Below are 17,568 nucleotides of genomic sequence, written 5' to 3'. Positions count from 1 at the left end.
CTTCTCAGTTTGTCAGGCTTTGATTTCCTCCCCCATATACACCATCAAAATAGAGGTTCACATATCCCAGAATTCCAGTTGTTCCCAAGGAAAAAAGTGGATTTGGGGCCGATTTTCTCTCTCTGAGTTACCTTTAAACAATAACTGTGACCTGACATATATTAGTGTTTTATTAGCTATTTTTTTCAGTGGAAGTGTTGGTGTACATATTGTATACCACCCTTATTAAAAAGGTAAATTCTCAAGGATATTGTTATGTCTTAAAATGACAAGCAAATTTTTAGCTTTCATGGAGTATGGGAAATTGATCTTATTGAGAGAATACAGAAATAATGTGTTTTTTTAAAACCAACTTCATCTGATCAATACTAAATCAACTCTATAATGCTGCAATCAATTTAAACAATGTCTTATCATTGACATTGGTATAGCTCACACTTCTGTCTGCACTCCTATGTAGAAACACACATCTTCTTTCCTACATTTGTTCCTTCTTCTCTCCTTCCAATGTTTATATATTTGTATATTTCTGTAAGTTTAAGATATTATGTATTATATGGATATATATGGTATGTACAATAAATCTCAGGCTCTTTCTTCCTTTTGAAACATTTGGAATTTATTCATGTGGTTGTCTGTACACCTAGTTCACGCCTTTTGATCACTGCATAATAATCCTTCACAAACATGTTCCACATTTTACTTATCAATTGCTTTACTGATGGATATGTAGATAGACTCCTTTGCTTTCCCAAGATGAACATTATCATGCACTTCATTTTGTAAAGCTGTGTAAGAATTTTCTGGCTTATATGCCCCAAAGTAGAATCGCTGGATCATAAAGTATGTACATACTAAATTTCATTAAATACTATTGAAACTCCTTCAAAATGGGGTGTATATGCAATTTCCTATGGCTCCATTTGATGGAAATTTGTCATCTTTACTAATGCTATGGGTATAAACTGCTGTTTTATCATGTGTATCAGCAACTAATGAGGTTGAGTATCACTTCATGTTCTTCTCAGACTTTCTGTTTTCCCCTCTTTTGAATTTCCTTTCCCTTTTGTCCTTTTAAAAATATTCTTTTGGCTCTCCCGACTTTCTGACTTTTGCTATCTGCAAGACTTATCTGAATAATCTAAATATTAATCCTTCTCAGTGAAAATGCTGCAAGTAGCTTCTCCCTGTCTGTCATCTGCTAGCTTGTCTGGGCTATCCTCTAGTTTTGAGGTAGTAATATTTGTCAATTTTTATCCTTATTGTTGGCACTTTTAAAACCTTGTTTAAGAAATCAAAATCAATAATAAGGTCATAAAGACATTTTTACTTAGACTTGTTACATTTTTTCCAATTAAATATTTCAAATTCACCTCTTAGATCCACATGAAGTTTATTTTTATATCACATGAGATAAGGATTTTGTTTCTTTATATAGTAAGCCAGTTTTCCCAATAACATTGCTAAGTAATCAGTCTCTTCCCCCCCACCCCAAGTGATTTTGACACCTCTTCAATCATCACCGAATTTTCTTATATAAAATATCTGACCTTGAATTCCATTCTATCTGGTAGTGTACAAGTTTGTTTCTGTATCATTCAAATAGGATATTTTGTTATCTACTCTTACTCTTCTGCATAAGAAGCATAAGCTTTGCTTCTAATGACTCTGAGAGATAAAGAGGGCCCAAACATTCTTTTTCAGGATTGTACTGCTTAAATGTCTATTTAATAAAATTCTCACAACTAGTAAGTATCTTTTGCAACACAAAATAAGACCAGTAGAAACTGCATGAAGCAAAGAAAAAAATTCCTAAAAAACTGGAATTTGTTTTACCCATTTCACAATGTCAAGCAAAATTGCATTTTACTACATCATCTAGTCTATAATATTTAATTTTATGAGAGAAATCACAGAAATGTAAATGCACAGTAGCTCTATATCCACACTACATTCTAGTTACCAAAGTGTCCACTGAACTGTACACTTATAGATTGGAGACATTATAATTTGGAACACCATGAGACATCTATAAACCATTAATATAGACCCATTCCTTCTTTATGAACATCTGAGAGAGGCCACAAAGTATTAAGGATGTTTTTATATTTACTTTTTAAAATCAATAGAAAAGTGAACCTAATTTATTTCTCTACCCGTTTGAATTTTCATTTTAATTTCTTAAGAAGTTTTTATCTGTACTCTTCTGATGGAGGAGTATTTACTCATGTTGATACCATGAACGTATGAGTTACATAATGAACAACATAAAATAATACAAATTTAAACCAGTAAATTTGGTATATTGAAAGAAAACAAAATAGCAACATAAAATCCCGGAACATTATAAGACTCTTCCCAAAACAGCATCAACGACAACAGTAAAAGAAAGGAAAATTACTTAAGAAATCAATAATTTTCAGTGTGGTCACTTTTATCTTGTCATAAAGTGAATTCTTGAAAAACACTATATAACAAAAAACAAACAAATAAGATACCCTACTACTGAATACTGGAGAGGTGGCACTTTTACCCTTTGTGATGAAAATTTTCAAAGGGAATAGTGCAGTAAAATCCAATATACTTTCCACCCAGCTTCAACAGCACTTTTTTTTTTTTAACATCTTTATTGGGGTATAATTGCTTTACAAAGGTGTGTTAGTTTCTGCTTTATAACAAAGTGAATCAGCTATACATATATATATGTTCCCATATCTCTTCCCTCTTGCGTCTCCCTCCCTCCCACCCTCCCCATCCCACCCCTCCAGGCGGTCACAAAGCACTGAGCTGATCTCCCTGTGCTATGCGGCTGCTTCCCACTAGCTATCTACCCTACGTTTGGTAGTGTATATATGTCCATGCCTCTCTCTCGCTTTGTCACAGCTCACCCTTCCCCTCCCCATATCCTCAAGTCCGTTCTCTACAACAGCATTTTTAATTTTTGCTGTATCTATGCTTTGATGAAATGTCTAGAAGTAAATTACATACATTGTGGCATTTGCTCTTAATACTTGAGTTTGCACCTCCAAATAATAACATCGTCTCGCATAACTATGCCATTATCAGAACGAATTAGCAATAACTCCATTAATATGAAATTTTGACCAAATATATGAAAAAGCAGAACACAGATTATTTTTCCATGTCATTATAGCCACAAATAAAGATTTTTAAAGCAACTGTGAGGAGAACATGAGGAATGATAATGCATGCAACTACCGTCCAACGTAAAATCTATTACAGACTGGCAAAATGGATCCACAGTTTGCCAAGAATGACAAAAGATTAGAAGTTTAAAGTAAATTATTTTATTGAATGTTGAATCCAAAGCTATTCCTAAAGTTCTCATTTTCTCCTATATGCCTACCGGTGTCTTGGACTGGAAGATTAGGGATAATCGGCTTCAGAAATTTAAACTCATTCGTCCCAGTACCTCCCATGAGACACACCTCGTACTGGTAGCTCTGGGACAGGGTCCCCGTGCCGCTGACGTCCACCAGGTGGCCCGGAAAGTGGCCCTCGGGCACCGAGCAGCGACCCACCGAGGCCGCCCCGCCCCTCCTGCACAGCCGCACCGCGACGAACACCAGCACTGAGAAGACGAAGAGCGACGACACCGACGCCAAGGCCACCACCAGGTAGACGGTGAGAGGGGCGGCCGGGGCCGCGTCCGCCGCTGCCGCTTCCGGGGCCGGCAGGTAGGGCTGCGAGAAGCCGTCCACCAGCAGCACGTGCAGCGTGACGCTGGCCGAGAGCGGCGGCTCGCCGTTGTCCTTGACCAGCACCACCAGCCTGTGCTTGGCCGCATCGCGCTCGCTCAGCAGCCGGGCCGTGCGCACCTCGCCGTTATGCGCCCACACGCCGAACAGGCCGGGCTCCGTGGCCTTGAGCAGCTGGTACGACAGCCAGGCGTTCTGGCCCGAGTCACCGTCCACCGCCACCACCTTGGTCACCAGGTAGCCCGCCTCGGCCGCCCTGGGCACCAGCTCGGTGCAGGGCGCCGAGGCGTTCTGCAGCGGGTACAGCACGAAGGGCGCGTTGTCGTTGTCGTCCACCACGAGCACGCGCACCAGCGCCTGGCTGCTGAGCGCGGGCGAGCCGCGGTCTGCGGCGCCCACGCGGAACTCGAACGCCCGCAGGGCCTCGTAGTCCAGGGACCTCAGGGCGAACAGGTGGCCGTTGTCCGGGTTGATGGACACCAGGGAGGCCAGGGGCACGTGCGCGTCGAGGGGCGGCAGCAGCGAGTAGGTGACCTGGGCGTTGGCGCCCTCGTCTCTGTCTGTGGCGCGGACGCTGCCGATGTGCAGGGCGGGGCTGTTGTTCTCGCGGACGGACAGGGTGTAGGAGGTCTGGGTGAAGGCGGGGGCGTTGTCGTTGACGTCGGACACCAGCACGGTTATGTTGTGCTCGGTTTTCAGCGTGGGGGTTCCCATGTCAGTGACGGTGATGGTGATGTTGTACTCGGCTCTTTCCTCTCTGTCCAGTGCTTTTTCTGCAACTAGAGTGAAAAAGTTCTTGAAGGTCCGTTTCAGAAAAAATGGGAGGTCATCTTGAATAGAGCAAACGACCCTCCCATTTTCCCCAGCGTCTTGGTCTCGGACACTAAAAAGAGCCACAAGGGTCTCTGAGGCGTTCTCTGGAATTATCTTTGTAATTGATGACATGGTCACTTCTGGTGGATTGTCATTTATATCTATTACTTTAACCAGAAGAGTGCATTCTTCCGAAAGACCCCCACCATCTGTTGCCTGAATATTTATAATGTGTGACTGTATTGCTTCAAAGTCCAAGTGTGATCGCAAATGAACTTCCCCAGATAGTGGATTGATTTCAAATGTTTTACGAATATCTTCTGATGCATGAAAAAATGTGTAAGATATTTTCCCATAGTTTCCTGCATCCAAATCCTTAGCAGAGATGGTGATAATCCAAGAGCCAACAGGTGTGTCCTCCAGGACCTGCACCTCGTAGAGCCTCTGAGGAAACTCTGGGGCATTGTCATTGATGTCCAAGACCTTGATGAGGACCAAAGTTGTCCCAGACCTGGGCGGGGATCCACCATCCAGTGCTATGAGTGTTAATCTGAGCTCAGGCTCCTCCTCATGGTCCAACGCTCTGTGCAGGACTAGTTCAGGGTATATCTTTCCATCACCACTGTCTTGAATTTTAATGTGGAAGTGAGAATTCGGGCTAACTGTGTAGTTTTGGAGACTGTTGCTTCCTACATCCAAATCTTGGGCACTCTCCATTAGGAATGTGGTTCCAATAATGGTACTCTCTGATATTTTAATAACTATTTCCTTGTCAAGAAATGTAGGGGAGTGATCATTTATATCTTTGATATGCAGCTCAGCCCGAAAAAACTGTAAAGGGTTTTCCAGTACCATCTGAAAATGCAGAACACAGGGCTCCGTGGAGTCACACAGCTCTTCCCGGTCCAGTTTCTCATTTACGAGCAAATCCCCGGTCAGCAAATCGATGTGCAAATGCTTTTCATTATCATCACACACTACCCGCGCCTCCCGCGAAGAGAGCTCCTCCACCCCAAGCCCCAGATCCCTTGCCAGATTGGCCACAAAAGAGCCAATTTCTGTTTCCTCTGCCACAGAATAGCGCACAGACTCAGGACCTGCCTGAGACAATCCCAGTAAAACAAAGATAATCAGAACTTGCCTTTTCCGCAGAACGAGTGCCCCTCTGATCTCCATGGTTTCTTCAAGAAACCTCTTTTGTGGAAAAATTTAAGTTCAGCTCTAATTTTGCAAGCTGAGGCTCTGATTCTTTTTTTAGTTGGAAACTTCTAGAGAGTATATAAACCTCCAGCAGGTCTGTAGGTGAAGCTCCTTAATATCTCTCTTTTCAGTGGGTTGGATGTTCTCTGTTCCCGTGAATAATGGAGCCCACAGTGTTGTAGAAGCACTCTTTTCATCTTATCCTGCAGCGCCACCATGTGTCTCTATGAATTTTTTCAGTAGAATTTTTTTTTTCTCTTTGAACAAGTAATTCATCTGGAGTATTTTAAAGCAAATCCCAGACATCACGTATTTTTACCTCTAAATACTTCACTAAGTATCTGTAATAGATAAGGACTTTAAAAATATATACTATACTACTATCACAATCTACAAATTTAGTGCTGGTAGCTTAATATAATTTATATTCAATCTGTGTTTGGTTTTACACATTTTCCTCCAAAATATGTTTTACTGTTGGTTTGTTTGAATCAGTATTTAAACAAGGTTCATGAAGTGCACTGAATTATCACTGTTTTGAATGCCCGACAAGAGGAACCATTAAAATGTCCTGAACTGAAGAAATTATATTTTATTCAGGCCATTTATTGAGTAATTGCAAATATATCCTCCCCTACACTCTTGTAAACCTTATAGATTTCAGTCTATTATAGTTAGTAATGTCATTGCTTTTTTCACTTGTATATTTTTAAAAATACATATGTGCGTCTTTATGGAGCTCACAGTCTAGAAAATTTGTCAGGCAAGTAATTAAAATATGCCAGAATGTATGCACAGGTAAATAGTAATATATAAATACCAAGAACGGACATCTTATACCTAGGAGACAGCATTGCATAGTGGTTATGAACATGGATTCTGGAACCAAAATGTCTACATTAGAATCCTAGTTCTCCTACTCACTATCTTAAGTCTTGGGCAAGTTATGTACCTCTGCTTCCTTAACTGTAAAATAAGGGTAATAATAGTGTTTACCTCGTAGGATTATTATCATAGGAATCTAATGAGTTAATTTTTACAAAGTGGCTAGTAAGTGCTTGTTAAGTGCCTGTTAAAGTAAGTAAAATCTAATCCATATTTTTGGACATCACTGAAACCTGTCCTAAGGTATTGAACTACAAGTTGTGATCCGGAGGAGCCATTCAGGAGAAGTGTTTTGAACGGATATTTTAAGGAAACTGGGAAGTTAAATATGCCTCAAGCTTTAAACCATGGAAGGGGGAGAATGTTAAAATGAGATTGGGGGAAAGAAGCAGAGTAAGGACATAAACAATTATATGAGTTATAGCATGCATTTTAAAATTTATCCTAAAGGCACTTATAATACAATGTAGGATCTTAAACAGTTGATTAACATAATTATACCTGCAGTTTTGAAAAATCAAAATTGGCTGAAGTGTGATAATCAGTTTCAGGGGGAATAACTGGAATCAGAGAGACCAGTTAAAAGGTGATGGTAGCCTGGATGAAGGTAATACTAGTGTCGATAAGGAGAAGCGGGGTGATTAGAAAGATATTTAGAAGATAAAAATATTTAAGACCCAGTGATGGATGGCTTGCATGGGGAGAAAAAGTGGAAAGACTCAAGGATAATGAACACCTCTCTGGGTTGGGTACTGATGGTTAGTGCGTCATTCACTAAGACAGGGAATGCTGGCAAAAAAAACAACAACAACCAAGATTGAAATAGAAAAAGATAAAGTTAGTTTGGGACATGTTGATATTGAGGTAAGTGCCTGTGGAATGTGTGTGTGTGTGTGTGTGTGTGTGTGTGTGTACATATATAACTGAAACACAGAAAACAAATCTGGGCTGGAGATATGGACTTTGAGATTCATCAGCATGTACAGGCATACCCCAGAGATATTTTGGGTTCCATTCCAGACCACTGCAATAAAGCAAGTATCTCAATAAAGTGATTCACAAATTTTTTGGTTTCCCAGTGCATATAAAAGTTATGTTTACACTATACTGTAATCTATTAAGTGTGCAATAGCATTATCTGTAAAAATAAAATGTACATACCTTAACTTAAAAATACTTTATTGCTAAAAACTGTTAACTATCATCTGAGACTTCAGCAAGTCGTAATGTTTTTGCTGATGGAAGGTCTTGCCTTGATGTTGATGGCTGCTGACTGATCAGGATGATGGTTGCTGAAGGTTGGAGTAGCTGTGGCAATTTCTTAAAATAAGGCAACAATGAAGTTTGCTGCATCGATGGAGCCTTCCTTTCATGAACAGTTTCTCTGTAGCACGTAATGCTGTTTGATAGCATTTTACCCACAGTAGAACTTCTTTCAAAACTGGAGTCAATCCTCTCAAACTCTGCCGCTACTTTATCAACTAAGTTTATGTAATATTCTAAATCCTTTGTTGTCATTTCAGTAATCTTCACAGCATTTTCCCCAGGAGTAGATTTCGTCTCAAGAAACCACTTTCTTTGCTCATCCATAAGAAGCAACTCCTCGTCCATGAGAAAGTTTTACCATGAGATTGCAGCAGTTCAATCACATCTTCAGGCTCCACTTCTAATTCTAGTTCTCTTGCTGTGTCCACCACAACTGAAGTTACTTCCTCCACTGAAGTCTTGAACCCCTCAAAGTCATGAGGGTTGAAATCAATTTCTTCCAAACTCTTTAATATTGATATTTTGATCTCTTCCCATGAATCATGAATTTCTAATGGCATCCAGAATGGTGAATCTGTTCCGAAAGGTTTTCAGTTTCCTTTGCCCAGATCCATTAGAGAAATCACTGTCTTTAGCAGCCAAAGCCTTATGATATGTATTTCTTAAATAGTAAGACTTGAAAGTCAAAATGATTCCTTGATCCATGGGCTGCAGAATGGATGTTGTGTTAGCAGGCATGAAAACAACATTAATCTGGTTGTACATCTCCATCAGAGCTCTTGGGTGACCAGATGCATTGTCGATGAGCAGTAATATTTTGAAAGGAATCTTTTTCTGAGCACTAGATCTCAACAGTGGGCTTAAAATACTCAGTAAACTATGTTGTAAACAAGTGTGCTGTTACCCAGGCTTTGTTGTTCAGTTTAAAGAGCACAGGCGGAGTAGATGTAGCATAATTCTTAAGGGCCCTAGGATTTTCGTAATGGTCAATAAGCATTGGCTTCAACTTAAAGTCACCAGCTGCATTAGCCCCTAACAAAAGAGTCAGCCTGTCCTTTGAAACTTTGAAGCAAGGCGCCTACTTCTACTCTCTAGCTATGAAAGCCCTATATGGCATCTTCTTCCATATTAAGACTATTTCATTGACATTGAAAATCTGTGATATAGTGTAGCCAACTTCATGAATTATCTTAACTAGATCTTCCTGATAACTTGCTGCAGCTTCTACATCAGAACCTGCTTTTCACCTTGCACTTTCACATCCTAGAGACAGCTTCTTTCCTTAAACCTCATGAACCAGCCTCTGCTAGCTTCAAATTTTTCTCCTACTTCTTCCTCACTTCTCTCAGCCTTCATAGAATTGAAGAGAGTTGGGGCCTTGTTCTGTATTAAGCTTTGTCTTAAAGCAATGTTGTATCTGGTTTGATGTTCTATCCAGGTCACTAAAACTTTCTCCATATCAGTAATAAGGCTGTTTCACTTTATCATTCATGTGTTCTCTGGAGTAGCACTCTTAATTTCCTTCAAGAACTTGTCCTTTGTGTTCACACTTGGCTGTTTGGTGCAGGAGGCCTAGCTTTCAGCTTGTCTTGGTTTTCAGCATGCCTTTTTCACTAAGTTTAATCATTTCTGTCTTTTGATTTAAGGTGAGAGACATGTGACTCTTCCTTTCACTTGAACACTTAAGTCAAATTGTAGGATTATTAACTGGCCTATTTTCTTTAAAAACTTTTTTTTAATTAATTAATTTTATTTTTGGCTGAGTTGGATCTTCATTGCTGCGCGAGGGCTTTCTCTAGTTGCGGCGAGCGGGGGCTACTCTTCGTTGAGGTACGTGGGCTTCTCAGGCTTCTCGTTGCGGTGGCTTCTCTTGTTGTGGAGCAGGGCTCTAGGCACGTGGGTTTCAGTAGTTGTGGCTCGCGGGCTCTAGAGCGCAGGCTTAGTAGTTGTGGCACACAGGCTTAGTTGCTCCATGGCATGTGGGATCCTCCCAGAACAGGGATCAAACCCGTGTCCCCTGCATTGGCAGGTGGATTCTTAACCACTGCGCCACCAGGGAAGTCCCTTAACTGGCCTATTTTCAATATTGTTGTGTCTCAGGGAATAGGGAGGCCCAAGGAGAGGGAAAAAGATGGGGAACATCTAGTTGGTAGAGCAGTCAGAACACACATTTATCTATTAAGTTCACTGTCTGATATGGGTATAGTTCATGGTGCCCCCCCAAACAATTACAATAGTAACATCAAAGATCACTGATCACAGATACCATTATATTTGTTTTATTATAACAAATATAATAAAATTAAAAGTTTGAAATATTGTGAGAATTACCAAAATGTGACACAGAGACATAAAGTGAGCAAATGCTTTGGAAAAATGGTGTCAATAGATATGCTCATTGCAGGGCTTTGAATTTGTAAAAACTTTCAATTTGTAAAAACACACAATATCTGCAAGATGCAATAAAGTGCAATAAAATGAGGTATGCCTGTGTATGGTGTTTGAAACCATGAGATCTCTACGAGAACCAAGCAAAAGTGTGTCAAATAAGAATAGAAGAGGCTTAGCACAGAACTCTGAGAAACATCTTCATTTAAAGGAGAAGTAAGGAAGCATTTTTTTTTTTTTTTTTTTTTTTGGCGGTACACGGGCCTCTCACTGTTGTGGCCTCTCCCATTGAGGAGCACAGGCTCCGGACGCGCAGGCTCAGCGGCCATGGCCCACGGGCCCAGGCGCTCCGCGGCATGTGGGATCTTCCCGGACCGGGCACGAACCCGTGTCCCCTGCATCGGCAGGCGGACTCTCAACCACTGCGCCACCAGGGAAGCCCAGGAAGCATTTTTTTAAAAAAGACAAGGAAGATGCAGAGTTCAGAATCATCAAACTAAAAGCAAATAGCATTTCAAGGAGATGAGGAAGATCAACAGTAGCAAATCCTTCAGAAAACTCAAGAAAAATAAGTATTAAAATGGTCTATTGGATTTAAGAAGATGGTCATTGTGGAGGAGTCTGATAGATGTCTGCCAAAATCTGTTCTCCTTTTCTATATAGTAATAGAACTGTACCCAGGCACATGGTGACTCAGCCTCCCTTGTAGTTAGGTGTGGCTAATTAAGTTCTCACAGATTGTGAACAGAATTTTTATTTGCTACCTCTGGGTCTGGAATGGAAGACATCTGTATGTGTCTCTTCCCTCCTAGCCAGCTAGAACCCAGATGTGGCAGTGACCCAGCTACAAGTCATGTAGAGTATACACTGAAACAGGGAATGTAAGAGGAATTACTTGGAACAAATTGTGGTTCCAGAAGGACCATGAGGAGCAAAGCTGCCCTATCTACGCAATCATTTACATTACGGCTGGTACAAGAAAGAGATACATACTTTTACAAGCCACTGTGTAGTTGTGCTGTTATATTTCAGTAGTGTAACCTTACCTAACATATACACAAATCTTTGATGAGCTTTACAATAGCAGTTTTCAGTAGAGTGGTTGTGATAAAAATTAGATTTCACTGGGATGAAAAGTGAGAGGGATAAGGAAATAAAAATGTCAATCCTTTTGAGAAATTTAGCTGCAAAAGAAAGAAGTAGACTGGTATCTGGAGGAGAATTTAAACTCAGGAGGGTTTTTTAAGCCTAGAGAAATGTTTTTAAATGCTAATTTGCAGTATTGAGTAAAGAGGCAGAAAATTAAGATACACAAGAAAGGATGTAATCAATGTGAAGCCCCTAGAAAGTGGTCAAAATAGTATCCAGGGATCCTATGTATGAAGGGACTGGACTTAGGTGGAAGGGGCCTCAGCAGAGGAAATTTTCCAAGTACATATGCTATCAAGAGTATAGGTTTGGGGACAGGAAATTGAGATAATTCCCATCTGATGGATTCTGTTTTCTCTTTAAGGTATTAAGCAAGTCCATCTGCTAAAAGGGGGTGTGTAAGTAGTAGGGTGAGTAGTTTAAAGTAAGATAAGTAGGTTTGAAGTACTTGTTATGGAGAATAAAAGAGAAAGCTGATTAGGAAAATATAAAAAGATTTCTTGATCTTGAAAGCCCAATTAAGTTTGGGTGTGATAAACTTAGTGGCAATAGTATTGATAATTTTCTCAGTTTGTCTTATAGAGTGCAGCATCCCAGGTGTTAGAGAAAAGAGATAACTATATTCATCTCATGTGGAGTTTCATCAGGTGGTGAAGCAAATCCTAGAGTGAAGGCAAGTTGAACAAGAGAACTGAGAATATGAGTATGAAGTGATTGGGAGTGCTAAACAGGGAGTCAGCTGGATGGGAAGGAAATTAAAACAGGAGGTGGTTGATAGGTGGTAGTAGCATCATGGAATGGAGGTCATGACAAGGTCAAAGACAAGATGTGGTAGGAGTAGCAAGATGAGAGGGCTAAAGGCATAGAAGGTTGTGTTCTCAGAGGGAGAGATCTGAAACCATATTTCATAGAAAGAACAGGTCTGGGTAGTGAAAAAGTACAGCATGTAGCCAAGGCACTAATGACAACTGGAACAGAGGACTGAGAGGCCATGTTAGATTAATCAGTGGATGCAGGAATGCAGTAGTAGGATAGGGACTTGAAGTAGAAAGGAGATGAGGAAAACAATGTGTTCGTAAGTGAAAATGTCCTTATGTCCTTTCTTTCCCATACTCTTGGCAAATTCCAATCTAAAGTGTTATTTTGTTCTTATTGGTAAGGGTTTTCAAGAAAATCATTTCTGGGAGGCTGAGCAGTCTCTTGCATCTCCATTTTGTAAGTGACCTCTTCCCACTGGACAACTTATAGTCCTTTAATATAAAATTGGCTGATACAGTTGGATTCCTATGCACTGGTTTATATTTAACTATAAATAAGGTATCTGAAGCATAAGAGCAAAATCTATTTTTAGCAATACATTGTAAGATAACTGGTTGGTTTACTTATATCTGGGCATCTGAGCTCCTGAAGGCCTGGCCTCTCTCCATTAGAGTCAGGAAACACATAGTTCTTTCCAGAAATAGGCAAGTCCTCCTGTTAAGATAGCTGGAAAAACTCTAAGCAAGAGGACAAGTACCTCATCCTTTTCTCTGCTGTTGCGCCTGTTAGATTTTCTGCCTGAGCTGTTTTAACTGCTCTTTCCCCCTCCCCCATTATAGATGAGAGAGACCAAGCTTACTGGGGAAACAAGCTGCTAGAACACTCCCACCTTGGTTGTTGACAGCTATAACTGTATATCTCTTTAAGCTAGTAGGCCTCCATCTTTTCCCCACTAAGAACAGTAAACACAGGAGGTAACCTTAATACTTAATTTTGATTAATTAATATGAGTTTTTGTTCTCTATGTAAGGAAGCTTTCATTTAGGGAAGAAGAACTTACTCCAAGTTCCACTTCTGAAAATAGAAAATTAGAATTTAGTTAGCCTGCATGGAGAGACTTTTGTTCCCTCCATTTTTCTTGAATTCAAAGAGTAATTAATCAGTCCACACAGTTCAAAAGAACTGGTGGTGAAATTTTAGCATTCAAGGGCTGTAAACATTAGATTATTTTGGATGTTAGAGCAAGAGGTTTGACTTCCAGGCATTATTAACTGACTAATACCCAGCCCCTCTATAATGTTAAGATTAGAATATCTTCAAGAGGCAGTGCGTGGCATTGACTCCAGTCTGTAGTCCCACCTCAGGCATAAAAGCAATCATTTTACTCACCCTCATGCACCTCCTCTTTCTCATGCCTACTCTCTCTCTCACACACACACTTCCTTTCCTTCTATACCCTTACTCATTTTGCTCATCTACATTTTCCTTCCACAACACACAGACTTTAGACTTTTTGATGAAATTCATTGGAAAGATCCTCCCCCAACAATGAAGGCTTTCTCTTCTGTAATATAGTCAGGTTACTAAAGGCAAGAGTGGTTGGTTGGTGCTTGTACAGCATGAAACAAAACTTCCTCCTACGATGACTTGAAAAAAGTTCAAAAATTAGAATGTTAAAGGACTATCTTTTCATACTTTTCAGTACTCTACAAATATCTGAGAAAAGTGGTTTTGAAACTTTGGATTGCTACCCATTAGTAGGTCATGAAATCAATTTACTGGATCATGACCACATTTGAAAATTAAACAGAATGGAATAATACAGGCAATTTCAGATTGTATCACAAAAAAGCTAAGCACTGTTCACAAAACATTTCTTTCATATAAAACATGTATGTTATGTAATATATACAATATAATTTTTCAGTTGCCTGTGATTTTTTAAAGTTTGAAAATTAGTGCCCAGTGTATATATATTAAATTCTGGGATAACACAGGAGGCAAAAAATTATACACATTAGCAAACAAGTCCACTCTACAATAAACAAATGATTACTTGGGAGCCTGTATTCAACTAGGTTGCATCATACCTTTGTAACATTAATGAGACATCTCAAAAATTATAACTTCATATTCCAGTATTCTGTGGGTGGTCACAATATTAATGTGTCTTCAGGATAACCCTCCAGGATGAGTAAAGAAGAGACACTAAGAAAATTGCCTTCTGCCCCATTCTAACAAGGTGTTTATGATTGTATCATAGGACATGATTTTTCAGGTATATTTTCAGCAGTAATAAACATTTTAAAATGTTAACTAAAACAGTGGTGAATTGAAAGAAAGAATGACATTTCTGAATAGCAACCATTATTCAACCACAAGAAAAACCGCAAGAAAGAAAGAAAATGAAGAAATACTTGAACCCTTGAAATACTTTGAAAGTGGTCTGCTTTATTTTATCATAAGCATAATTGTGAATGAAAGTTCAACTGGAGAGAGGACCAAGAGCAAAAACTGATTTGGTGTTATTATTTAAGGAGGCAAATTAATTACAAATTAAGACCTCCTTGGTTAGAGAATAAATTGCTATCTAACTACAACCACAGGTAGAGATAAACATTCACTTAAAAGTAAAGGTGGGTAGAACGTGCGAAAATATAAAAGTAACATCAGTACAAATTCAAACACACACATTTTGGGGGAAATAATGTTGATATGGAAGTGCCACAAAACATCATACCTATGAGATATAAAAGTTAATTATGGTCACTGAATATTGAACCCAAAGGTATTGTAGAAGGTACGATTTTCTTCTATTTCCTTCCCAGGGCATTGGGGCGGGAGGTTGGGGAGAATCGGCTTCAAGAATTTGAACTCATTACTTCCAGAGCCTCCAGTCAGACACACCTCGTACTGGTAGCTCTGGGACAGGGTCCCCGTGCCGCTGACGTCCACCAGGTGGCCCGGAAAGGGGCCCTCGGGCACCGAGCAGCGACCCACCGAGGCCGCCCCGCCGCTCCTGCACAGCCGCACCGCGACGAACGCCAGCACCGAGAAGAGGAAGAGCGACGACACCGACGCCAAGGCGACCACCAGGTAGGCGGTGAGAGGGGCGGTCGGGGCCGCGTCCGCCGCTTCCGCTTCCGGGGCCGGCATGTAGGGCTGCGAGAAGCCGTCCACCAGCAGCACGTGCAGCGTGACGCTGGCCGAGAGCGGCGGCTCGCCGTTGTCCTTGACCAGCACCACCAGCCTGTGCTTGGCCGCGTCGCGCTCGCTCAGCAGCCGGGCCGTGCGCACCTCGCCATTGTGCGCCCACACGCCGAACAGGCCGGGCTCCGTGGCCTTGAGCAGCTGGTACGACAGCCAGGCGTTCTGGCCCGAGTCGCCGTCCACCGCCACCACCTTGGTCACCAGGTAGCCCGCCTCGGCCGCCCTGGGCACCAGCTCGGTGCAGGGCGCCGAGGCGTTCTGCAGCGGGTACAGCACGAAGGGCGCGTTGTCGTTGTCGTCCACCACGAGCACGCGCACCAGCGCCTGGCTGCTGAGCGCGGGCGAGCCGCGGTCGGCGGCGCCCACGCGGAACTCGAACGCCCGCAGGGCCTCGTAGTCCAGGGACCTCAGGGCGAACAGGTGGCCGTTGTCCGGGTTGATGGACACCAGGGAGGCCAGGGGCACGTGCGCGTCGAGGGTCGGCAGCAGCGAGTAGGTGACCTGGGCGTTGGCGCCCTCGTCTCTGTCTGTGGCGCGGACGCTGCCGATGTGCAGGGCGGGGCTGTTGTTCTCGCGGACGGACAGGGTGTAGGAGGTCTGGGTGAAGGCGGGGGCGTTGTCGTTGACGTCGGACACCAGCACGGTTATGTTGTGCTCGGTTTTCAGCCTGGGGGTTCCCATATCTGTGACGGTGATGGTGATGTTGTACTCGGCTCTTTCTTCTCTATCTAGTGTTTTCTGGGTTACTAAGGTGTAAAAGTTCTTGACTGAAGGTTTTAGAAGAAAAGGAAGGTCATCCTGGATGGAGGAAATAGTTTTCCCATTGTCCCCAGAGTCAGGATCTGAAACACTGAAAACAGCAACTACAATGTCAGGAGAGTTCTCTGGGATGGGAGTGGTGAGTGCAGACACTGTCACTTCTGGAGGATTGTCATTCACATCCACTACTTGCAGGAGAAGAGTGCATTTTCCTGAAAGACCTCCCCCATCAGTGGCCTTGATGTCCACTTCATAAGACAGAACTGTTTCAAAATCAACTTTTTTTCTCAGTCGAATTTCACCTGTCATAGGATTTACCTCCAAAGTTTTACTAATATCTTCTGAAGGCTGAAAGAATGCGTATGATATTTTCCCATAGACTCCACTGTCTACATCGCTGGCAGAGACAGTGACAACCAGGGAGCCTACGGGGCTGTCTTCGGGAATATGCACCTTGTAGAGGGACTGCTCAAACTCAGGGGCGTTATCGTTAGTGTCCACCACTTCAATGCGCACCTGGGCGGTTCCATACCGAGGCGGAGAGCCGCCATCCAGCGCTGTCAGGGTTAATGATATTTCAGGCTCCTCCTCCCGATCCAGCTCTTTGTCCAACACCAGCTCAGGGTATTTTCTGCCATCGCTGCGATTTTGGGTTAGAACCCGAAAATGGGAGTTGGGGCTGATTTTATAGTTCTGAACATTGTTGCTGCCTACATCCAAGTCCAGAGCATTACTCAGAGGGAATGAAATTCCTATAGGACTGTTTTCCGGTATTTTTAGAAACATTTCTCTTTCAGTGAACACGGGGGAATGGTCATTTATGTCTTTCACTCTCAGTTCTGCCTGAAATATCTCTAACGGTTTTTCCATTAATACTTGGAAATGTAGTATGCAAGGCTCACTCGGACCGCATAGCTTCTCTCGATCTAGTTTGTCATTTATGAGCAAATCCCCAGTCTGAACCTTGAGCTGCAAATGCTCTTTGTTCCACTGGGAAATGATCCGGGCACCGCGGGTGGACATCTCTGTCAACCCCAGCCCCAGGTCTTTTCCTACATTTGCCACAAAGGAGCCTCTTTCTGTTTCTTCCACTACTGAATAGGGCCCCAACTCTGCGCTCGCCCCATACATGCTCAGCAAAACAAAGAAAACTAGGACTTGCCTTTGTCTCGGATTGTGCATCCATCCAATCTCCATTGCTCTTTCCTGAACACTGAGTTCACAGGAGCTTCATATATGCCCAGGATCCTGGTAGTCCGGTCCTGCAGTATAGCAGGTCAGAACTATGTCTCTAAATAGTTTTAAAGAGGTTTCACGCACATTGTGCTCTGACTGAGAAAGCTGTTCTTCAGCTTCCAGGCAGTGTGAAACTGGCTGGATCCTGGAGCTACGTCTGCAATTCTGTTTCTCACCACCTTAA

General features: G+C 42.0%; 2 protein-coding genes across 2 annotated transcripts; both read right to left on the bottom strand.

Annotated features, from left to right (window-relative positions):
• Positions 1–3,308: 3,308 nt before the first annotated feature.
• Positions 3,309–5,708, bottom strand: LOC136120045 (protocadherin beta-14). Its single transcript, XM_065873486.1, has one exon. The coding sequence runs from the start codon at positions 5,706–5,708 to the stop codon at positions 3,309–3,311; it is 2,400 nt and encodes a 799-aa protein (XP_065729558.1).
• A 9,237-nt stretch (positions 5,709–14,945) lies between these two features.
• On the bottom strand, positions 14,946–17,345 carry PCDHB16 (protocadherin beta 16). The gene has a single exon (XM_065873480.1). The coding sequence runs from the start codon at positions 17,343–17,345 to the stop codon at positions 14,946–14,948; it is 2,400 nt and encodes a 799-aa protein (XP_065729552.1).
• Positions 17,346–17,568: the final 223 nt, after the last annotated feature.

Source organism: Phocoena phocoena, chromosome 3 (genome assembly GCF_963924675.1).
Source record: "Phocoena phocoena chromosome 3, mPhoPho1.1, whole genome shotgun sequence".
NCBI lineage: Eukaryota > Metazoa > Chordata > Mammalia > Artiodactyla > Phocoenidae > Phocoena > Phocoena phocoena.
Note: the sequence above shows the minus strand (reverse complement) of the source record. Positions and strands in the feature narration are given on the sequence as shown.